At 49.6% G+C, this 23590-nt stretch overlaps 1 protein-coding gene and 1 long non-coding RNA gene across 9 annotated transcripts in view; one reads left to right on the top strand and one right to left on the bottom strand.

The window, feature by feature from the left end:
• Ampd2 (adenosine monophosphate deaminase 2) overlaps positions 1-11505 on the top strand; it is an 18954-nt gene extending 7449 nt beyond the window's left edge. Inside the window, exons 1-18 of one of the 8 annotated variants that reach the window (XM_078026945.1) lie at positions 31-992; positions 4941-5071; positions 5295-5425; positions 5756-5824; positions 5926-6034; positions 6358-6544; positions 6930-7071; positions 7150-7254; positions 7523-7652; positions 7832-8026; positions 8113-8244; positions 8391-8554; positions 8839-8965; positions 9060-9223; positions 9318-9438; positions 9779-9952; positions 10116-10226; positions 10359-11505. In XM_078026945.1, coding sequence (XP_077883071.1) covers positions 902-992; positions 4941-5071; positions 5295-5425; positions 5756-5824; positions 5926-6034; positions 6358-6544; positions 6930-7071; positions 7150-7254; positions 7523-7652; positions 7832-8026; positions 8113-8244; positions 8391-8554; positions 8839-8965; positions 9060-9223; positions 9318-9438; positions 9779-9952; positions 10116-10226; positions 10359-10568 — 2493 coding nt within the window. In that variant the 5' untranslated portion in view covers positions 31-901 and the 3' untranslated portion in view covers positions 10569-11505. Of the gene's footprint in view, positions 1-30; positions 993-1725; positions 3722-4940; positions 5072-5294; positions 5426-5755; positions 5825-5893; positions 6035-6357; positions 6545-6929; positions 7072-7149; positions 7255-7522; positions 7653-7831; positions 8027-8112; positions 8245-8390; positions 8555-8838; positions 8966-9059; positions 9224-9317; positions 9439-9778; positions 9953-10115; positions 10227-10358 lie in introns of those variants that run through there. The other 7 variants (XM_005338093.5, XM_078026949.1, XM_078026947.1 and 4 more) reach the window with 7 other exon arrangements.
• A 7809-nt stretch (positions 11506-19314) lies between these two features.
• LOC144368231 (uncharacterized) lies at positions 19315-20592 on the bottom strand. The gene is made up of 2 exons (XR_013428006.1): positions 20467-20592; positions 19315-19829 (listed from the first exon to the last, which is right to left on the bottom strand). It is a non-coding gene; the product is annotated as an uncharacterized LOC144368231 (long non-coding RNA).
• Between the last annotated feature and the right edge of the window lie 2998 nt (positions 20593-23590).

Below are 23590 nucleotides of genomic sequence, written 5' to 3' on the forward strand. Positions count from 1 at the left end.
GTATGCGCTTGTGTTGCGGGAGGGAGTCTGGGACAGAGAAGTGCTGTGGCCAGGGCGACAAGAGGGTGGGGGTCTCGGTGCATCACCGCCTACAGAACTCAGGGACTGCGACCAACTCCTTCTGGAAGGGCCTGGGGAAGCTGAGCCTGAATGTGCAAAGACTGAAGACCAGTCAAGAAGAGTCTGGGGTCTTTTCCCTGGATCCCAGACTTGCCCCTGCCTCTTGGCCTCCCTGCTTTCTTAGAAGGCCGTTTCTGGTGGACAGTGGAATTTTCCCAGGACAGGCCCCTCCCTTCTGGACTGGGATTCTCAGTTCTGCACTCTCCTCCCAGAGCTGGACTACCCCTGGAACTGGAGGTCGGGTGGAGAAGAAAAAGGGGAACTCTGTCCCAGAGGCACTGGGTTTTCTCCAGTATACTTGCGCTGCCCCTAGAGCAGTGTGCTCTGAGCTTGGAGGAGCTCAGGCTGGATTCCTGTTTATTATTATTATTTTTTTTTCTGCCAGGCTGGCTGGACCAGATAGCCTGGACTTTGGTCCATTTGCTTTAGAGTCTGGGCAAAGGATGAGGGTTCCTGAGCCGGGTTAGTGCAGAGCTGGGGGCTGGCCCTGACACATCTTATTTTATCCACCGTAACATCCATCAGGCACAGCCACCGTCAGTCACGTCACTGCGGACCGAGGAGGGAGGGGAGGAATAAGGGGCAGGGATGGAGGCCCCACTCCGCGAGGTTGCCTAGACAACATCGGCAATCGTGGCCAGGGCCTCTTCCGCCTGCGGGGTGCTGCTTCCTGCATCAGTCACTCCCGCTGGGGGCGGGGCAGAGGAAGGGGTTGGATGTGGCAGAGCCGGGGCCCAGCCGGTGCTGCTCAGACTCCTTCGTTGTCGCCTTGGCCCGAGCCATGGCATCGTATTCATCTGGCCCTGGCAAGTCCAAGGCCAAATATCCCTTTAAGAAGCGAGCCAGCCTGCAGTCCGCAGCTGCAGTTCCAGGTGAGTGTGTGCTTGTTTCTGGCCTCAGGCAACTGGCTGTGCCCCAGCACCTTCTGCCCAGGTCACTGCCCCTCTCAGGAAGGGGCCTTTTTCCTGCACTCTTTCTGCAGTGGTGCCCCTTGATCTCGGTCCCAGAGATGTCTGGCTTGGGAGGTGGGATGCAGAGAGAGACTGGGTGGGGATGACCAAGGTTTCTATGTCAGGGATGCTGTCCTCTGTAACAAGGAGTGGGTGTGGGTGCAGCAAGAGGTGTGTGTGCACACGTGTCTGCGTGTGCAGATGCTAGGACTGCGTGTGAAGTGTGTGTGTGAATGGAGTGGGGGTGTGTGGGACTGACTGGTTTGTGGACTGGCCACCCTGATTGGTGCTTGTGTCTTTCCCAGGCAGACTCAGGCTGTACTCCTGTGGCTGGTGTATCTTTCCAGGACCCCAGATCTAGGACTCCCTCCCTGGGGTTCTGACATCTGGGCACATCCATTGCTGGCCAGCATTCCAGAGCTCCAGGCTTGACTCTCTCTGCCTTCTGTTGTTTGCTTGTTCCTGGCCTGTGTTGTGAGCCTCCTTAGGAGAGTGCTGCCCTTGGGGCAGACCTATGTGCTTTGTACTCTGCATCCTTTGGTTTGGTTCCCATTCTCTGGGCATCTCTGCACTGTTTGGAGCCTGTGGTGTGATATGGTTGTGTTCATCTCAGTGAGGGCTCAACCTCCTGGGTGAGTGCTTACTGAGGACAGATTCCAGCAGGCAGGAACTTGCTGTCTGCTGCCTCTAGGCCTTGTGGCTAAGCAATGACCCTACTTTGGTGACCAGGTCATACCAACCCTCCCAACCGCGGGCAGTTGTTCGTACCTATAGCCCAATTATAGGTATGGGGGTGGTACCAGGTGGCCAGAATCTTGGAGCTGGTGGAGTAGCCCTCTCTGGTTTTGGTTGACTAACGTGTGAGTGTGGGTGTGGATGTGTGACACTATCATCAGGAACCTCTGGCACAAGTCCCAGGAGGAGAGACAAGTAGGTGCTGTCTTCTAGGCCTGGCCTCAGAGACTGTCCCCTTCCAGTATTTTCTTGTGCTATTGAAGATGCCTGGTTTGAAGTTTGTAATGTCCTGAGGGTCTGTTTCTCTGTGCCATTCAGAAGGTATATGCCCTGAGGCTAGCTCTGTATATGCTGCCTTTTTGTTGAACCAGGTGGTGGCCAGGTGGTGAGAGCATCTGTTACTTGGGGCCCCAGCCTGCCAAGGCAGTGAGTGGGGGGCTCCTGGGTTAGGGGGGTAACAGGTGGCCAGAATCTTGGAATTGGTGAAGTAGCCCTCTGATTTTGGTTGACTAACTTGTGAGTGTGGGTGTAGATGTGTGGCACTGTGGTCAGGAACCTCTGGCACAAGTCCCAGGAGAAGAGACCAGTAGGTGCTATCTTCTAGGGCTGGCCTCAGAGATCATGGAGGTTACTGCCTGTGTGTCACCTCTAGTGAACCCCAGGTGGCTCTCTGCAGTGGCCTGGCAGGCAAGGGTGGCTCTGCCTGCTGGAACCTGTTCTGCACACCCCAGCGTTGCTGTGCAGTCCCCAGGTCACCCTGCTAGGAGAGAGGATAAGATTAGGACCTTTGACTCCACTCCTGCTGAATCAGCACAGACCAGCCCTGGAAGCCTATGATCTACTCTTCTTGAGGGGTTAGAAGTGTTCTGGGACCTTATCTGGGGAGTAGTATATAGGCTCCAGGCTCTTGGGCAAGCAAAGACCTTACACCCTGAGGGTGGGGTAGGTGCCCATCTTTTCTTCCTCTTCCTACTGTGCCCTCTTCCAGGTAAGACATGGTGTCATACCATCTCTGCCCCTGTCAAGTTTTGCTTTCTTCACTGTGCTTCTTTGCTCAACTGCCTTGGTCTTGGCCTAGGACTTTATAAAACATGTGCAGAGCATTTTCTCTGTGAGCCCTGGGGCTGTGGCTAGGCAGTGCAGGGGCCCCTTCTCATTGTTTACAGCCCACATTCAGAGATAGAAGCCATGTCATATGTGAGTCCTCTAAATGCTAGTGCCCTTTCCCAAAGCTCTCCTCCTGGAGGGTTTGTCCTGATCCTGACAATTAGATGTAGAACAGGAGTTGGAGGTTTGGGGGCCATAAAGCCTCAGTATCTGGCTCCTACTCAGAGTGGGCCACTCCCCCAGCTGTTAGTCAGCTCTTCTTCCCACAGAGACCTTTTTTTTCCTCCTGAATGACCCCTTAGTCAGGGCCAAGAGGATAGTGGTGGGCAGAGGAAGCTGACCTGGGGTTGCTGGTTTCAGGGAGGAAGAGAGCTGCTGTCCCTTTTCTTTCTTCCTACCCTTTGGCCAGCCAGCCCTTGCCTGCTTCTGTCCTCTAGGGCAGTGGTTTTAAGGAGGCTTAGCCCCTCCCTGCCAGCCTGCCCTGGCCGTATCAGCCTGCCTTGCTTCTTCTCCCCCTTGGGAGCCCTGCTTCTGGCTAGGCCACCCCAGTCCTGTAGAGTTTAAGCCTCCTACAGTTCTGGACTTTGTCTTATCTCCCAAATCTGATGTTCCTTCCCTGGGTTTCTGGGCCCCCCTGAGCTCCCCCAACCCTCTACTCTGGCCATCCAGGGTCTCCCCTGCTTGCAGCTGCACTTGGTACAGCCCGTGCCGGCCCCTGAGCTGTCCTGGGGGACTGGCTGCAGCTTCACTCGGCAAACAGGCGGGCAAGGGGCACAGGGCTGCTGGCTGGAGCAGCCTAAACTCTGCAGGTAGGGTTCAGGCAGAACCAAGGTGAGCAGGGGAGGTGGGCTTGGATCTGGGACAGTCACCTCTTTCTTCTCTTTGTCCAGCTTGGAATCAGACCCAGAGTACTGGGAAATGGGCACAGAAACCTTAAGGCATGCTACCTGGGCAGAGCCTTTAATCCCTCCCCAAGTCAGGATAGAGAGGAGAGAGAGGGTGCTGGAGGGGTACACCTGCACAGCTGTCTGAGAGAGCCAAATTGTCTGTGAAGAGCTCCGTATTGGGGAGGCTGGGCTTCTGAGCCCAGGGAGGGTCCTTCCTGGTGGGCCGAGAGCTCAGTCAGTCCCATAAAGGAATAGCTCCAAGGCCCTTCAAGTCGTGTCCTTATGCACATGAAGAGTTTTGCTCTTACTGGAGTAAGACCCCTGGCTTTTGAGGCTCCCTTCCCCAGGGCTCTCCTCCGGCCCAGATCCTGGGGCCTCTGAGTGGCGCAGACTGTTTGTGGCAGCTTCCTTTGGAGGGGCAGCCAGCAGTGGGAGGGGCAGGTTGGGGCCAAGCCACATCTTGGCAGCCCTGGGGTCCTGGGGAGAGGGCAGGCCTCCAGGGAGAAGCCAGGGTTCCCTGCCAACCAGGCCTTTCCCTTCCCTGAGGACTAGTTCCCTAGGTCAGAGCTGAGTGCCTGCTGTGGCCTCCCCTGTGCTCTGTAGGTCTCAGATTGCAGGGGCCTTCTGGCCCCTCTGAGTAGAAGATCTGCTAGTCCAAGGGCCAGTCTGATCCTGGATCAGCTGCTCTGGAAGCTGTGGGCTAGAATCCTGGGTGTAGCCAGCTACCTGGTCCTTAATGAGTGCCTGCTGTATGTCTCTCTGTGTGTGTCTCTGTAGTGTATACACATGTACACGTGTGTCTGCCTCTGGGGGATAACATGGTAGATTCTCATGACCCCAGGGAATGCGCCCTTATCTGGGCCTCAGGTGAATTGAATGAATCCACTTGTCCTGGGGCAGAAGCAGAACCTCCACCCCTGAGCCTGGGATGGTGAGGGGTCCTTCCTTGTACTGGGCTGTGGGTGAGGTCCTTCAGGAGCCACTCACAGGCACCTTCCTCAGCCTCTGTGGAGGGACTTCCCACGGTCCAGGCCCTGGACTCCCTCAGGGACTGGCCTGGGGCAGGCAGCAGCCCTTGGCATCCAGGGCACCCAGGCCCTGCCCATCCCCACCCTTGACCCTGACATCACTGTCTCTGCAGAGGCTCGGGGTGGTCTGGGGGCCCCTCCGCTGCAGTCTGCCCGATCCCTGCCGGGCCCCGCCCCCTGCCTCAAGCACTTCCCGCTCGACCTGCGCACGTCTATGGATGGCAAATGCAAGGAGATTGCCGAGGTATCGCCTGGCACCCCCCTCCCCTCACCCCATGCCCCGCCTCTGTTCCCACACCCCTCTGTCTCAGCTGCCTCACCTCAAGCTTGGCTGTCCCTGATCCTCAGTCTCTCCCAGGAACCCCAGCTCCTGCTGCCCACACCCACGCCCAGGTTCTGCAGGGGAGGGCTGGGGCTGAGGGCCCAAAGGAAAGGCCCCCTGACCTGTGTTACCTCCCTCCTGCCAGGAGCTGTTCAGCCGCTCGCTGGCTGAGAGTGAGCTCCGAAGCGCCCCATATGAGTTCCCTGAGGAGAGCCCCATTGAGCAGCTGGAGGAGCGGCGGCAGCGGCTGGAGCGGCAGATCAGCCAGGATGTCAAGTGAGCCTGGCGCAGAGCCTGCCCAGTGCCCCTCTGGCTTCTTTCTTGTTCCATCCTCCCTTTGGGATCTACCTGGGAGCACAGGCTTTGAGGCCAGGCTGTTAGGTTCTGGTTTTGTCTTCTGACTACTGGGGTGGCCTGGAATATGCTGTTTAACTTCAGGGTCTGCTTTCTTACCTCCAAGATTGGGTGAGCACAGCATAGGGTCCTACAGTCTTGCCTGTGAGGATCACATGTGACAACCTCTGCATAGCACCTAGTGCAGTACTGGAGCCTGGGAGCCAGAGCCACCCTCCTATTCTTCTGACCTCTTTCTCCTCTTTCCTCTAGGCTGGAGCCAGACATCCTGCTTCGGGCCAAGCAAGATTTCCTGAAGACGGACAGTGACTCAGACCTACAGTGAGCAGGGCAGGGGTTCACATACAGGGGAGGTGGAGCTGGGGCCTGGCTGCACGAAGTGGGCTCCAGCCCCTCCCTTGTATGCATCCCCCCATCTGTAGGCTTTATAAGGAACAAGGTGAAGGCCAGGGGGACAGGGGCCTGCGGGAGCGTGATGTGCTGGAGAGGGAATTTCAGCGGGTCACCATTTCCGGAGAGGAGAAGTGTGGGGTGAGTGTGGGGCGGGGTTTTGGATTTCCATCTCTTTCTGTCATGTCCTAGGGAGCTCCCAGGCTGGGGGATCTCCCAGCCTGGGGAGCTGAGGATAAGGCCTGCAGAAAGTGTTTCCTCATTCCTAACAGCTGGCGGGACAGAGGGTCTGGCTGGGAGCTCCCTGATATGCTGGGACTAGAGTGGGCTACCTGTTCCTGGGTCTAGGCCTGCAGGAGGTGGGGATGTTGTGAGGTCTGGGGAAAGCCACAGGGAAGAGGTGCTCGTGAGTCTTGAGTCTGGGTCAGAGACTGAGGAGAGTGACTGCATGTGTTCCCCCCCAGGTGCCATTCACAGACCTACTGGACGCAGCCAAGAGTGTGGTGCGGGCCTTATTTATCCGGGAGAAGTACATGGCCCTGTCGCTGCAGAGCTTTTGCCCTACCACCCGCCGCTACTTGCAGCAGCTGGCAGAGAAGCCCCTGGAGACACGGACCTTTGAGCAGGGCCCTGACACCCCTGTGTCTGCTGGTGGGACTCTTATCCCTGATGTTCCCCAAGTGCCCTGGGCTCCTGCCTTGCCCATGTCTCCCCATACCCAGGATAATTCCAGCTTCTTGAACACCCAGAGGGTGGAAGTTAGAGCTGGAGCTGCACTATAGGACCTTTTTTTTTAAAATATTTTTTTAGTTGTCAATGGACCTTATTTATTTATTTATTTATTTATTTATATGTGGTGCTGAGAATTGAACCAGTGCCTCATACATGCTAGGCCAGCGCTCTACCACTGAGCCATCACCCCAGCCCTCCCTCTGGGATCTTTGATGGATGTCTCATTCCCTCTAGAGCCTCTGGGCTGGGTAGCAGCTGATCTGGAGGAGCCCTGGTCCTAACTCCACCGTTTCCATCCTTACAGATGCCCCAGTGCACCCCCCTGCTCTGGAACAGCACCCATATGAGCACTGTGAGCCAAGCACCATGCCTGGGGACCTGGGCTTGGGTCTGCGTATGGTGCGTGGCGTGGTACATGTCTATACTCGCAGGGATCCTGATGAACAGTAAGATGGGTGTGGTGTGTGCTAGGGGATGGGGGAGATGACATCTGGGAGGTGCATAGCTTCCTTTCCTTACCCAAGCTTCCCCACTTGCAGTTGCTCTGAGGTGGAGCTTCCATACCCAGACCTACAGGAATTTGTGGCTGATGTCAATGTGCTGATGGCTCTGATTATCAATGGCCCCATGTGAGTTCTTTCTGGTCACTCTGCTTGCTTCCTAGCCCAGATTCTCCAGCCCTAGCACTGCCCTGTTCTGTTCCATATCTGTTACCTGGGTTCTGGTCTCCCCACCCCACCCCAGTCACCAAGTCCTTGGCCTTCCCTCAGTCTGCAGCCCTCTTGGCCGCCTCTGTCCTGGACCCTCCTGCCTCTTCTTGGGCTCTGCTGCCTGGGCTCTACCCAGGTTCTTCCCTCAGGGCCTGAGTCCCTGCCTTGCTGCCTTCCTACTGCCCAGAAAATCATTCTGCTATCGCCGGCTACAGTACCTGAGCTCCAAGTTCCAGATGCATGTACTGCTTAACGAAATGAAGGAACTGGCTGCTCAGAAGAAAGTGCCACACCGAGATTTCTACAACATCCGCAAGGTGGGTCTTCACCTGTGGCCCTCTTTGTGTCCTGACTGTGCACCTCTACCCAGCCTCCCTATCCAGGGCCTGGGATCCCCACTCAGCATCCAATATGGGGAGCCCTCTTTCATCTCACTGCGCTGGCCCTAGACCCTCTGGGCATTTGGTAGGCTCAGCAGTGCCCTGTTCTACTCTAGGTGGACACACACATCCATGCCTCATCCTGCATGAACCAGAAACATCTGCTGCGCTTCATCAAGCGGGCAATGAAGCGGCACCTGGAGGAGATTGTGCATGTGGAGCAGGGCCGTGAGCAGACTCTGCGGGAAGTCTTCGAGAGCATGAATCTCACTGCCTATGACCTGAGTGTGGACACACTTGACGTGCACGCGGTCTGTCCCCATGCATGAGCTGGGGGGTTGGGTTAGTGCAGGAGGTGAGGGTCAGGGGTGACCTGGGCCTGCCCATCTCCCCCCAGGATAGAAACACCTTCCACCGCTTTGACAAGTTCAATGCCAAATACAATCCTATTGGGGAGTCTGTCCTCCGAGAGATCTTCATCAAGACCGACAACAGGGTTTCTGGGAAGTACTTTGCTCACATCATCAAGGTATGGAGGCAGCCTAACCTACTGAGCTGCAAGTATAGGTGGGGTGAGGGGACAAGGGACTTAAGAGGTCTGACTGAACATGCGTGGCAGGTGTGCAGAGGGCGGGAGAGGAGCCTGGGTGTGGCAGCTATTCTGCACATGTCTAGGAGGTGATGTCCGACCTGGAGGAAAGCAAATACCAGAATGCAGAGTTGCGGCTATCCATTTACGGGCGCTCGAGGGATGAGTGGGACAAGTTGGCACGCTGGGCCGTGACTCACCGAGTGCATTCTCCTAATGTGCGCTGGCTCGTGCAGGTGCCCCGCCTCTTGTGAGTGTCCCTTGAAATGGGAGGAAATACCAGGGCAGTATTCAAGGGGGCCAGTCCTGCCTCCTGTCCTCCTGGGACTGGGAACCTCTCCTTGCCCAGTGGAGCCCTCCAAGTACAAGGAGAGGCCTCCCCAGCCCATCCACAGTCTATCCAACCTGACCACCCTGGCATCCCCACTTTCCCAGTGTAGTTCACACATGCTTCTGTGTTCTTGGGCCAGCTCTGACCCTTACCTTCTTTCTGGGTTAACTCCTATTGGCTCTGACCGATTGTCTCACCTACAGTGATGTGTACCGCACCAAGGGCCAGCTGGCCAACTTCCAGGAGATGCTAGAGAACATCTTCTTGCCATTGTTTGAGGCTACTGTGCACCCTGCCAGCCACCCGGAGCTGCACCTTTTTCTGGAGCATGTGAGGGAAGGGTGGCAGGGGCTGGGTGTGGGCAGGACAGCCAGGCTCAGGCCCAGCCACCAGCTTTGGGATTGACCACGAATTCCTATACCAGGTGGATGGTTTTGACAGCGTGGATGATGAATCCAAGCCTGAGAACCACGTCTTCAACCTGGAGAGCCCCCTCCCTGAGGCTTGGGTGGAGGAAGACAACCCACCCTATGCATACTACCTGTATTACACCTTCGCCAACATGGCCATGTTGAACCACCTGCGCAGGTACCTGTGCCACCCAGTGCTGATCCTCTGCTAGAGGTCACGTGTGTGTCGAGGTGGGGCTGTGGAGCTGACCCTGTCTTCATGCCCCCCCCAGGCAGAGGGGTTTCCACACGTTCGTGCTGAGGCCACACTGTGGGGAGGCTGGGCCCATCCACCACCTGGTATCAGCCTTCATGCTGGCGGAAAACATCTCCCATGGGCTGCTTCTACGCAAGGTCAGGGTCTATACCCCAGGCTCCTCTCACAGTTGTTTACCTTCCTTTGAACCTTTGGACTCTTTCAGCAACTGATCCTCCTCACCCTGACCCACAATCAGATTCCTCCTTCCCACTGTAACTAATGTTCTATACCCTAGACTAGGCCCTTCCAGGCTAGGCCCCTACTTGGGTTCTGGCTATAACTTGAATTCTCAAATCAGGTCTAACCTGGACCCATCCTCCAACATGCACTACCTGCTACTGTGGCCCAGACCCCCCCCCCCCATCCCCCAACCAAGCCTTCTCTTCTCTGCTTCAAAGCCATCTAACTGGTCCTCCCTCTTTTGTGTCTGCCCAGGCCCCAGTCCTGCAGTACCTGTATTACCTGGCCCAGATTGGCATTGCTATGTCCCCGCTCAGCAACAATAGCCTCTTCCTCAGCTACCATCGGAACCCACTACCTGAGTACTTGTCCCGTGGCCTCATGGTCTCGCTTTCTACTGATGATCCTCTACAGTTTCACTTCACCAAGGTCAGAGACCAGCAGGCAACTTGGGACACTAGGGTATCTGGGTTGGTGCTGCCTCCTGCTGGGGTCATGCTACAGCCTAAGTGGAAGTTCTATAGGATAGGGTGGGAGCAGGGAGGGGCGGCAGGGCCAGGTGCACCTATCTGAGGGATCCTGGCCTATGCAGGAGCCGTTGATGGAGGAATACAGCATTGCCACTCAAGTGTGGAAGCTCAGCTCCTGTGACATGTGTGAGCTGGCCCGCAACAGTGTGCTCATGAGTGGATTCTCACACAAGGTACTAATACCTGCCTACCTGGGCCTTGACTCTGCCTTTCTCTTCCCTTCCTCCACATTTGGGGTCCTGACCTTGTCCCTGGGATGATTGGGAGTAGGCTGCAGCCCTGCCCTTTACTCACATGTCCTGCAGGTAAAGAGCCACTGGCTGGGACCCAACTATACCAAGGAGGGCCCTGAGGGCAATGACATCCGCCGCACCAATGTGCCAGACATACGTGTGGGCTACCGTCATGAGACTCTGTGCCAGGAGCTGGCACTTATCACACAGGCCGTCCAGAGTGAGATGCTGGAGACCATCCCGGAGGAGGCGGGTGTTGCCACAAGTCCAGGGCCTCAGTGAGCCTGGCCCTTGTGGTGCCTACCCCATCTCAGCACCTTGACCATGTGTTGTTTTCAGACCCCTCCCATCCTGTTGTAGTCTGCATGTCTCCATCCTTCTTTGTTTCTGTTCTGCATGTCTCTGACCATGTGCTGTTCCTGGGCCACCTCAGTGAACGTGATGCTCAGGAATTTGCTTTACTGTTGTTTGACTCAGGTGGTACCCGATGGCCAAGATTTAAAGGCTGGCCCCACTGGTGGCCCTGTCCTAGGATCCTCAGAAACCTGGCTGTCCTTTGGGTACCTCTAAGTGTCCACAGGGACTTGGAAGGGTTGGCCCCTTTAGCTAACCAAGGTTGAAGCAATCAACCAAGGCAAGAGGAGCTGGTCCCTTTTGCCTCTGGGGGCCTGCCTGGGCAAATCCGAGCTTTGGCTAGAGTTGAAGTTTAGTCCCCTGTCCTGTTACGTGACTGAGGGGCCATTGAGAGGGCCCTGTACACTCTGCTGTAGGCACAGGTTCCTGAGGCCCTGTGGAACTCCAGCAGCCATGTCCTGGGCAGAGCTGGGCTTGAGCTCGCTCAGAGACTGGACTGCCTGGCCTGAGGTGATTGGACTTGGGCCTTGGAGGTGCTGGACCACTGCCTCTGCCAAGTCACTGCCCAGCAGCCTTTTCTGTTTTTTCCCTGATCCATGTGCTTCTCTGGTGTTAGCTTCCTATGCCTCTGTGGGAGGGGGCAACTGCCCTGTGCTGTGTCTGGGGCCACTGCAGCTGGAGGGTGCTGGATCTGCCACTAGCCCTGGGGGGTATCCGTTTTGTAATCCCCAGATCTTTGACCAGCCCAGGATCCCAGCTGGCCCCCTATGTTGTGTTCTGGACCGAGGCCTTTGCTGTGAAAAGCAGTGTTTCATATGACCCATCTTTCCTAGTGCATGAGAAATAAAGGTTATTTAAGTAACAAGGCAGGAGGAGTCTCTGTTGGGAGAGGGAGAGCTGTTGGGGGTGCTGTGTTTGGGTGCCAGAGACATTCTGAATAGAGGACCAGCACATTCTGATGGGAGTGGCTTGTACACTTGGACATGGACAGAGGGAGCTATAGGACAGAAGAGATGCCCAGTGGGCCTTCATCCAACTTGCCTCCTCTGAGTCTGGCCCCAGGTCTGGGGCACATTCGTGTCACACCAGTTTGAAAGATGATGGCCCTTCCTACCTTTTATTTCATGTGCATTTGCAGCCCGGTTGATGTGAGCATACACCCTTACAAGCCACCTGAGATCAGGACTTCTGAGACATCAGGATCTGGGGAGCTTGTTTAAAATGCCCTTTCTAGGTCCCACCTTTAGAGATCCTGATTCAGAGGTGGAAGTTGTGGTGCAGATACCAGCAATGCCCCCACAGATTCAGGGCTTCAAACCCAGCCTTAAGCAATTCTGCTTGTGTCTTGCGCCCACTGTACTGTTTTCAGAGGACCTCCTTGGCGTGGAGGCTGCTGGAGCCTTTTGCCTGTTTGAGGAAGGGAATTGTAATGTGCCCTGGGCTGTGCAGGGCCCTGGGTGGGCAACAGGGAGGCCTGTCATGGTTGCTGCTTGGCAGGGAAGGAACTGGGGGCTGGCTGCCTCAGAAACAATCAGCCCTAAAATAGCTCAAGGCTATAATTGAGGGTCTGGATGCTGGAGGCTGTGGGCCTCTCCTCCCCTCTGTCAGTGGTTCTGCCCCTTCTGGCCTCTCTTGGCAGGGGATGAGTGCTTGTGCACCTGGCCCCAGCCTCCCCAGCAGGTGCCTTGGGCACCCTGGGCAGAGCTCTCCTGATCCTCCTGCCTCCCAAAGGCTGCCAGCCAGGCCTCTGGTGAGGACCCAGGGCCCCTGTATACAGAGGCATCTGTTGCCGATTCTTTCTAGGCACTTGCATACTAAATGTTGGCCCTGGGGGATAAATGGAAGGCTCTACAACTCTGGCTGGATTCTGGCTGGAGAAACAGGCTCAGGAGGTAAAAATGGCCAGTGGTAGAACCTAAACTGGAGCTTGGGGATTAGGGCTCTCTTCCACCCAACCCTGGGCCTTCCCTACCTCCCAAACAATACTTTTCAAGGGTAATGGGAGCTGACTTTTCAAGGATATATTTAATATAAATAACCTGTATCTTAGCTTTGTAAAACAGGCAAGCAGGATTAAAAGGGAGGGTGTGTGTGTGTGTGTGTGTGTGTGTGTGTGTGTGTGTGTGTGTGTGTGTTTCGGTATTGAGGATCAAACCCAGGATATCGCGCATCCTAAGCAAGTACTCTATCACTAAACTGGATCCTCAACACTTCTAAATTTTTATTTTGAGACACAGGGTCTTGTTCAGTTGCCTGGGCTAGCCTCTACCTTGAGATCCTCCTGCCTCAGCCTCCTGAATAGCTGGGATTACAGGTGTGCACCACTGTGGCCAATCCAGAAGAGCTTTCTAGATTAGGACTAGGACTTATTCTAGAACTTTTTGAAGTTCTTAAAGGCCAGGACTTCCTGTCCTCTGCCAACATTTAGGACTTTTCCACCAATGAGAACTCCCTATTTACTTATCATTGAATTTGTCATTTAAATCAATCCTTTGATCCCCTTTCTTGTCCCTTGTTTTTGTCAGTGTGTGCTCAGGGCTAGCCTTAAGAATATTACAAAATTTAAAGAGTTTCTTAGCAATCTCTCCACAATTTTTTCTTTTCTTTGTTTTTAAATATTTTTTAGTTATCAATGGACTTATATTTATTTCTATGGTACTGAGAATTGAACCCAGTGCCTCGCACGTGCTAGGCAAGCGCTCTATCACTGAGACACAACCCTAGCCCTCCAATTTTTTTCTTTTTAAAATCATTATTAAAACATTGTACAAATCAGTGGGTTTCACCGTGACCTTTTCTTACATACGTTTTATACCTTAATCACATCCACTTTCCCTTCTGCTCTCTCTTCACCCCCACTCCATCCTCTTCCCCTGAAAGTCCTTCTTTTGCCTTCAGGTTGTCTTGTTACTTTCTTAGTTTTCACCTATGAGATGTAATATGTGATGCTTGCCTTTGAGTTTGGCTTTTTGCTTTACATGATGTCCTCCAGTTTTATCCATTTACCTGCAAATGACATGGTTTCATTCTTCTTTATGGGTGAATAATGCTTTGTTCTGTATATATACCATATTTTCTTTTAAAAATACCTTTAATTAATTAATTAATTGATTGATTTTTATGTGGTGCTGAGGATCAAACCCAGTGCCTCACATGTGCTAGGCAAGAGCTCTACCACTTAGCCACAACCCCAGCCCTACACCATATTTATCCATTTATCTGTTGACAGGTACCTAGAATCAGTCTTGATTGTTCTGGATAGTGCCACAGTAAACATGGGTTTGCAGCTAATCTCTTTTGTATGCTGACTTCATTTTCTTCAGGTATCTAACCAGGAGTGGGATAACTAGATTTTGTGATAGTTCTATTTTTGTTTTTTGGGGAATCTTCATACTGTTTTTCATAATGTCTATACTATTTACATTCCCATCAAAAGTGTATAAGGGTTCCTTTTTTCCACAGCCTTGTCCAAATTTATTGTTATTATTTTTTTCTATTAGCCATTCTGACTGGGGTGAGATGGACTCTCAAAGAAATTTTGATTGTCATTCCTTGATGGCTAAAGATAGTAAGCATTTTATCATATCAGCCATTTGTATTTCTTTTGATAAGTGTCTACTGAGATTATTTGCCCATTTTTCGTTTTGATTACTTGTTCTTTGGTCAGTAAGTTTTTTGAGTTCTTTATGTATCTAGATATTCAACCCTGTGTCAGATGAATGGCTGGCAAAGAGGATCTCCCATTCTGCAGGTTGTCTCTCAACTCTGCTGATTGTTTCCTGTGTTGTGCAGAAGCTTTTTAATTTGATGTGATCCATTTGTCAGTTCTTGTTTTTGTTTCCTGGTCTATTGGAGTCCATTCAGCCAGCTTAGAGTGTTTCCTCTATATTTTCTTCTAGTACTTTCAGTGTTTCAGGTCTTATGTTTCAGTCTCTGTTTTATTTTGAGTTGATTTTTGTAGGGGTAAGAGACAGGAGTCTATTTTCAGTCTTGTTCATATAGCACTTTTTGTTTAGGAGGCTGCTGTTTCTCCCATGTATGTTTTAGTTCTTTTTTCGAACAATCAGTTGTCTGTAGCTGCATGGGTTTATTTCTGTGTCCTCTCTTTGGTTCCATCGGTCTGCAGGCCTGTTTTTTATGCCAGTCCCATGCTGTTTTGATTACTGTGGCTCTGTGGTGTGTTTTGACACTGGGTATTGTGATGTCCCAGCATTGCTCTTTTTGGTCAGGATTGCTTTGGTTATTTGGAGTCCTTTGTGTTTTAATCTTAGAATTTTTTCCCCAGTTCTGTGAAGAACATCATTGGTATTTTGATAGGGACTATATTGAATCCATAGATCACTTTGGATAGTATCTCTGTTTTGACAATATTAATTCTCTCAATCCAAAAATATGGGAAGTCTCTTTATCTTCTAGTGTCTTCTTCAGCTTCTTTCTTTAGTGTTTTGTAAATATCACTGTGTAATTTTTATCTTCTTAGGTTTATTCCTAAATATATAATTTTTTGAGGCTATTGAGAATGACGTTGATTTCCTAATTTCTTTCTCAGTTCACCATTGGTGTATAGAAAAATCTCCTGATTTTTATATGTTGATTTTTGTATCCTATTTTGCTGAATTTGTTTATCAATTCTCAGAGTCTTTTAGTGGAATCTTTAGGGTTTTCTAAGTATAGAATCATATCAGCAAACAGGGATAATCTGACTTCTTCCTTTCCTTTTGTATCCCTTTTCTTTCTTTCTCTTGTTTGATTGTTCTGGCTAAAATTTCTAGTACTATCTTGAATAAGAATGGTGAGAGTGGATACCTTGTATTGTTCCTGTTCTTAGAGAAAATGCTTTCAGTTTTTCTTCATTCAGTATGATGTTGGCTATGGATTTATCATACATAGCCTTTATTATGTTGAGGTACAAGCCTTCTATACCTTATTTATTCAGGACTTCAAATATGAATGGATGTTCAGTTTTATCAAAGGCTCTTTCTGCATCTACTGATATGATCATGTGATTTTATCCTTAATTCTATCTTTGCTCTGTATTATGTTTATTGATTTGTGCATATCGAACCATACTTACATCCATGGAATGAAACCAACTTGATCATGGTGTGTGATCTCTTTAATGTGCAATTGGATTTGATTTGCAAGTACTTTGTTAATCAGGGATATTGGCCTATAATTTCCTTTTTTCCGTTGTATCCTCATCAAGTTTCGGAAGCAGGATAATATTGGCTTTATAGAATGAATTTGGAAGGTTACCCTCTCTTTATATTTTACAGAATATTTTGAGAGGCATTTGTGTTAATTCTTTTTACGAATCTGGTAAAATTCAGCAGTGGATGCATCCAGACCTGGGCTTTTCTTTGTTGAGAGACTTTTTGTGTTTTTTGTTATTGTTTTGGTATTTGTAATTGAACTCAGGGGCACTTTACCACTGAACATCTCCAGCCACCCCCGCTGTCCCCCCTTTTTTGGGAGGGGTACCAGGGATTGAACTCAGGGGCACTTGATCCCTGAGCTACATCCCCAGCCCTATTTTGTATTTTATCTAGAGGCAGGGTCTCACTGATTTGCTTAGTACCTTGCTTTTGCTGAGGTTGGCTTTGATCTCATGATCCTCCTGCCTCAGCCTCTGGAGCTGCTGGGATTACAGGTGTGTGCCACCATGTGCAGCCCCATCCCTTTTTATTTTTTGAGACAAGGATCTCTCTACATTGTTGAGATTGGCTTCTAACTTGTGATCCTTCTGCCTCAGCCTCCCAGTAGCCTGGGATTACAGGCGTGTGCCCTTTTCAATCTTAGGAGAGTTATTACTGCTTCAATCTTATTACTTGGGATTTGTCTATTTAGGTTTTTTATACTTTCTGGTTCAATTTTGGCAGGTCAAATGTATCCAGAAATTTGTCCATTTCTTGTAGAGTTTCCAATTAATTCACGTATAGTTTTCCAATGAGCCTTTGAATTCCAGTGGTATCTGTTAATGTATCCTTTTTCATATCTAATTTACTCATTTGGGTCTTTTTTTATTAATTTGCTAAAGGTTTGTAAATTTTATCTTTTCAAAGAACTGTGTTTTCTTTCATCAATCCTTTGCATTATTCTCTTAGTTTCTATTTCATTTATTTCTGCTCTGATCTTTATTATTTCTTTCCCTCAACTGATTTTGTTTGGTTTGTTATTGGTTTTCTAAGAACTTGAGATGCATCATTAGATTACTTGAGGGTTTTTTTTTTTTTTTTTGGCAGGTACTCATTGCTATAAACTTTCATACACAATTTTTTTTAACAACTTTTTCTGTTTTTCAATTTCTAGAATTTTTTCTTTCAAACATATATCAAAAGCAAATAATCTTAAAACATCAAAAAAGTCTAAAAAGAAAATCAGTTTCTTAAATAACTTGGAAAATATAGAGAAATGGGAATAAGAAAAAAATCCCACTCATACTCTGCCAGTTTCACCAAATATTTGCTAATTCCCTGTGTCTGAGGTATATGTATATATTTAATACATTTTAAACATTAACATCTTCCTTTGGTTCTTTTTTCAAATGGCATTTTTTAGTTGAGATCATATATATATGTGTATACACACACACACACACACAATCTTACACTTAAAAATTTATTTTAACATGCCTTTCTACATTTCACTAAAATACTACATAAATAGGAATGGAATTACTGTGCCCTGCTTTACTGTCATTTACCATGACAACTTTTCTCTGTTAAGAATAATTGAGCTAACGTTGTGGCTACCATTGTGTACTCTGGAGCCAGAATTTGTGGGCTTGAATTCTGGCTTCACCCCTCTCTGGCTGTGTGAACTTAGGCAAGTTAGTTCCTTCTCTGTGCCTCAGATCTTTACCATTGGATGGGGATAATAATAGTGCTTTCCTCATGGGTCAACTAGATTCATTCAGTCACTGAATGAAGTTATAAGTAAGTACTTAATAAGTGTTAGCTATTGTCTTTGCATAAGGCCTTAGAGATTATTCCCCTAGACTAGATGTCCATGAAGGAAGTTACCAGGTAATTATAATTATTATTTGGTACTAATAATGGTTATTATTACTGTTACTGGTACTGGTGATTGAACTCACAGGGACTGAGTACATCCCTAGTCCTTTATTTTTAAATATTTATTTATTTATTTATTTTGACACAGGGCCTCTAAATTGCTGAGGCTGGTCTTGAACTTACCGTTCTCCTGACTCAGCCTCCCGATTTGCTGGAATTACTGACCTGCACCTTCAGCTGCTATTATCTTTTATTTTTATTTGATTAGATTTACAGCTTTCGATGGAAATCAAAGCCCTTCCCTCTATATCTTGCGCACAGCTCCTACAGGCCCCTCCTCCTTCCCTCTCTTGGGGTTCCACCAGGCCCCTCCTGGTGACCTGTCTGGTTGGTGTGTGGGGCTCCCTGCTCTGTGCTCTGGGGCCCGCGGGAGGGAAATGACAGTGGCAGCAGAGGGATTTAAAAATTTGCTCTTAGGTTTAAAGGCCCCAAACAGATAGCAATAAAACGGGTACAAGAACCTGCCTCTTTCCAGTCCTAGGGCTGGCCCTGAATGAAGGCTACTCGGGGTCTCCAGGGCCTTTGGCTAGACCCCTGGCTTCTCTCCCTAGCGCCCCCTCCTGGTGTAGGTGGGGAACTGCTTAGGATGACAGTCCAAAGCCTCCATCAGAACATTTCCCAGGCCACAGCATTGCCTCATTCGTAAATTTACTCATAGGAAATCCCAATAAAGCTATAAGCTAACCCAGTGCTTTTGACAAACCACTTTTGTTTTTAAAACAAGAGTAAAGTTGCAAGGTGGGATGCCCTGGTCAATCTGCAGTGGGTGATCTCCCCTGCCTGGGTGTCTGGAGTTGGGATGATCCAAGAGCACTTGCTCTGTGGCCAAACCTGTCCTTTGCAGGGGGCAGGGAGGACTTTGGAATGCCCCCAAATGTGGGAGAGTCCAAAAATAAACTTTGGGTCTGCAAAATATGAAAAAAAAGCAAAGTCAAAATTGACAAATGTTAATGGAAGGCCTGCAGAAAACAGCATGTCAACTTTCATATTTGTTCAGTTTAGTATTCATACAAGTGTCATTATATTTGAAAACAATTTGTAAACTGGATTTTTGGCAAAAGCTCCTGAATACACAGAATGATTGAAGAGGAATCATAGCCAGTAGTAAATTAAATGAGTTACTCATAGTCAAGTAATTTCAAAGGCAAGTTTATAAGAACCCTTTTAAATTTAAAGCAAAGAAGAGTTGCACTGAATGAGGGACATGGGTGCATTTTGATGCTTGTTACTGTGAGACTGGAATCCCCAAGAATCAGACTCAGGGTCTGTAAAGGTCTTAAAATGGCTCAGCCCTGCAGTCCTGCTCTGGGCTAGGAGGATCAGCTCAGCTTCTGGTCCAGCCCTACCCCATCCCTTCCTGGATTTGCAGGGATAGATGCAAAGAGGGGTGAGTATCAACCCATTCTCAGCCTGTGTTCCCAACAGACAGGTATGTTTCTAGTGGGATAAAATACCAGTGCACATGCTGGCACCGGGTGAGCTAAGTGCTATGATGGGGTAGCCAGCACCCTGACAGAGCAGGTTCCTTCCCAGGAGGTGTGAGCTGCCTGGGAAAATAAAAAAGTCTGAAATAATCAGTGAGAAATAAGACAAGCCAAAGATTAGATTTAAAAAGTTGAGTGCTTGATGGGTCTTCCAGTCCTGATAGGAACTGGAACTGAACAACTCAAAAAGGCCCCAATTCTTTATTTAAAGGGGAGTACATCAAAGGCAGGGATAAGGTTTTAGTGGGAGGAGTTTTGTTTAGGTGCTTACTTCTCAGTGTGGGTGGGAGTCTTGCTGTAAAGAGGTCATTTGGCCTTTGGCAAGCTACATCTGTAACCGAAAGGCTGTTTGGCTTTAGTGGGTTACTCCTCTACGGACCTGTGTTTGAACTTGAACATTGATCTAGAACAGGGTGCCAATGTGAAGTGGGTTTTCTTTCACCAGTGAGTTCTCCCTGGGAGTTACCAAAACCGGGCTTCCCTGCCTAATGGCTCAAACATTGCTCGGTTCACACACGGGTCATAGATGGCTTCCCACAAGGTGCAAATGCATCTAATATACCTGAGGACTCTCCTTGACAGCTATCATCATGAGCAAATGGAGGGAGGTGAAGTTGGAGTGATTCCCTCTCCTAAAAAGAGAAAATCAAGTTTCAGAGAGGCTACATAATTTATCCAAGGTGACTCATCTAGTCAGTATTAGGAGGTGGGAATTTGACCCCCACAACAGTCTGCAAAATCTTTGATGCCCGCCCCCCATGACCCTTGAGGCATGTGTGATTGGGGGTATCTCTGTTGGGGTGGAATGATCAGGGAAGGGGCAATGTCTGGCTCTGGTGAGCAAATGGAGGGAGGTGAGGCTGGAGACCAGAAGGTCCCTGGACAATCCTGCCACATCCTGGGTGTGAGTGATGAGGACTTGGTTGGTGGCTGTGGGGGTGAAGAGCAGGGGGTGGTAGAACTAGCCATAGTGTTGTGATTGGCTGGCACAGCTGATAAAAGGTTGAGAAGGTGAATCCTGCCACTCGACATTTCACACGCTGCCTGGGAGGTAGGAGTTTGGGATGCCTGGGTTAAAAATCACCATTTAATGATACAATTGTCACTTATTAACATGAACTCTTGGGCAAATTATATGAACTCTGAGCTTTTTTTTTTTTTATCTGTATAAGAGAACAAAATTAGGGTGTGTTTGTCAGCTTTGTGACGTTGTGAAAAAATTCCCTGAGATAATCAACTTAAAAGGAGGAAAAATTGATCTTGACTCACAGTTCATGATCACTCACAGTTCAACTTAGCCCTGTTGCTTTGGGCCTGTGGCGGCAAGCCCATCAGAGTAGAAGCATATGACAAAGGAGGCTGCTCACCTCCTAGTGGCCAAGAAACAAAGAGGAAGTGTCCAGGGTCTCAATAGGTCCTTCAAGGGCACACCCCCAATGACCTCACTTCCTTTCCCTGGACCCACCTCTTAAAGGTTCCATCACCTTCCAATAGTGCAGTGGGGTGGAGACCAAGCTTTTAACTCATAGGCCTTTGGGGAACATTCCAGATCCAAACTATACCACAGGCCCATTTCAGTGGTTTATAGTGGAAATTAAATATTATATATAAAGCTGAGCTCAAGCCAGGGAACTTGGACAATTTTGGACTTGTGGCAGAGTCTCCATTGGGGAGCTGGAGAAGTGTGGGTTAATTCTTTTGGGGGAGAAAAATCACAATAATAGCATGTTTCTTTTGTGCTTCCTGATTTTGCACTCTTCATTTTCACTAGCACCTATGGGTTCAGCAGGAGAGTGATTATTCCTATCAGCAGCCTTAGATCCTTTTGGAGCAAGGTGGGATCAATGCTGTATAAACAGGGTATAATGGCATGGACTACCAGAGAGGCCCGAGACTTGGCCTGGTCACAGGGCTAGGAGGTGAGCTTGGGTCACACTCAGCATTGGACTCCTGGCCTAGTGCTCTCATTTTTAAGCTTGCTTTGGGACCTGCTGAAGATTTAGGGCCCTCATCTCATGGAGAGGTGGCTAGTTCTAGATGTGTGTGAAGCTGGGGTTGTGGGGTGTGCAGGGAGGAGCAGGAATGAAGTAAGACTTTCGAAGGCATACGCCCATATATCTCTTTAATCCCTGCAAGCCCTTCAGCTCTCAGCTCATCCCTGCCTTGGGCTCAAGCACCTTCTGGGAGAACCCCCACTAGCTCTGATCTTCAGACTCCAACTGGATGGCTGTAGAGTCTCAGGTACTGTATCCTCCTCTCAGTTCCTTCTCTCCCAGCCCCGATCAGCTAACTTCCTATTTATCAAGTTCCTTTCCCAGAATAATTTTCCTTTAAAAATTCTCACAACACATTGTACAGTACTGTTACATTTTTTTAAAAAAAATTTTTTTAGTTGTAGATGGACACAATATTTTATTTATTTTTTAAGTGATGCTGAGGATCGAACCCATTGCCTCACACATGGTGGGCAAGTGCTTTACACTGAGCTGCAACCCCAGCCCCTATAGTACTATTATTATTATTATCCACTTTTCAAGATGGGTAATCCTAATGTACAAACAAATTCAATAATGGCCCAGTCACTCAGCTGATACAAAGTGAAGTCAGAATTCAAACTCAGAAAGGCAGGAAACCAGCCAGGGCAGAGTCACCCTGCCACAAGGCAAGACACATTTCCCAAAAGGCACAGTGAATGGGCCACCATGTCTCGAAGAGGCCAAGGATGCTGGTGGGAGAACTCGGAAGGGGAGACTAGCAGGGCAGTCTGGAAGCAGTGGCAGAAACTCAAGCATGTGGGACAAGGGGCTGTTCAGTGAAGAAGAGGATGACAAGAAGATGCAAACTACTTCATTAAAATGTTCTTCAGGGCCAGGCCTGGTGGCGCATATCTGTAATCTCAGCTATTCAGGGGGCTGAGCAGGAGGATGGCAAGTTTGAGGCTAGCCTCAGCAACTTTGGGAGACCTTATCCCAAAAATAAATTTTTTTTAACTGGTAGGGATATAGCTCAATGGTAGAGCATCCCTAGGTTCAATCCCCGATCCACCAAAATAATAATGAAAAATAAAATAAAATACTATTCAAGGTGACCCCTCCTCCCTACTGGGTGAGTAATGCCATTCTGCTGGCTTCCTCCCTGGTTCCATCTCTCCTCTGGCCACTCCCATTACCTCAGGACAGTTCTGCTGTAGGCGCCCAGCCCCAGGTTGCTCATCCCTTAGATCCTCGAGTCAGGAAAGAGGTCTGTTGAGAGCTAAGGATGTGTGGGGAAGAGGTGGGGTGAGGAGTGTAGGAGCACCTTCACATTCCTCCTCAAGGGCCTGGTTGGGTGGCTATGTTAGCAGATGCCATGATGGGCAAGGAGATGGTGTTCAGGCGTCCATTGGGGGGAGTGACCCTGCAGGCCAGATCCTCTACCTGCCTTGGCGTCCAGGGGCAATCAGTCCCTAGGAACTGACTCCCTCTCACACCCAGCTCACAGTAGATACAGAACAGACCTGCTAAGCTACTTACCATCTTATAATATGGGCTCAAAATATCAAGCATAGGATTTGTAAAAGGTCAACTGAAAGTGGCATGGGAAGCAGAGAGTTGGCCCCAGAGTTTTGAACAGCCTGAGTTGGCCCAGGACCTCCTTTTCCTTTGCACCCTTGTGCCCCCAGGGAGATCCATGCTAATCTGTAAAGGGCCTTTGTGTTTTGAGAAAGATGCGCCTTCCTGGGGTGAGCATAGCCTCACATTAGGAAGCACGTCATGGTGAGCAGAGCAGAAACTGGCTTCTAGGTCTGGCCACCCAGGAGCTCTCTGCAGAAGAGAACCTGCTTGATACATGTGGTGGCCTGGCCCTGGAGTCCTGGGTGCCTGAGCCTGTGATACAGGTGCAGCTGCATTATCACTGATGCCACTGGCTCTCATGCCTGCCCTTGGACAATGTCAGCCTGCTGGGTGTAGGATTGTAGGCAGCATCCTACAAGAGCTTACAAATCAGCTGAAGCTCCAGCCACCCCCACTCTACCCTAATCCTGTCCTGTTGATGAACAAGGCTCAGCGCCTGCAGAGCTGCCTGTGCACTGCTGTGGGAGTAGTGTATTTATGCTAACATAACCCTGGGAAGTCTGCCTTTGGTGCCAGAGCCCCCACCTGAAGAATCTGGGTGCATAGCTGTCTCTTTCCCCTCTGCCACATTCTGTCCCTGTGCACCAGTTCTTTTTTTTTTTTTTTTTTTTTTTTTGGTACCAGGGATTGAATCTAGAGATGCTTACCCACTGAGCCATAACCCCAACCCTTTTTTGTATTTTTTATTTAGAGACAGGGTCTTGCTGAGTTGCTTAGGGCCTCGCTGAGTTGCTGAGGCTGGCTTTGAACTTGCAATCCTCCTGTCTCAGCCTCCCGAG

The sequence above is a fragment of the Ictidomys tridecemlineatus genome, chromosome 11, assembly GCF_052094955.1.
Source record: "Ictidomys tridecemlineatus isolate mIctTri1 chromosome 11, mIctTri1.hap1, whole genome shotgun sequence".
NCBI classification, from domain to species: domain Eukaryota; kingdom Metazoa; phylum Chordata; class Mammalia; order Rodentia; family Sciuridae; genus Ictidomys; species Ictidomys tridecemlineatus.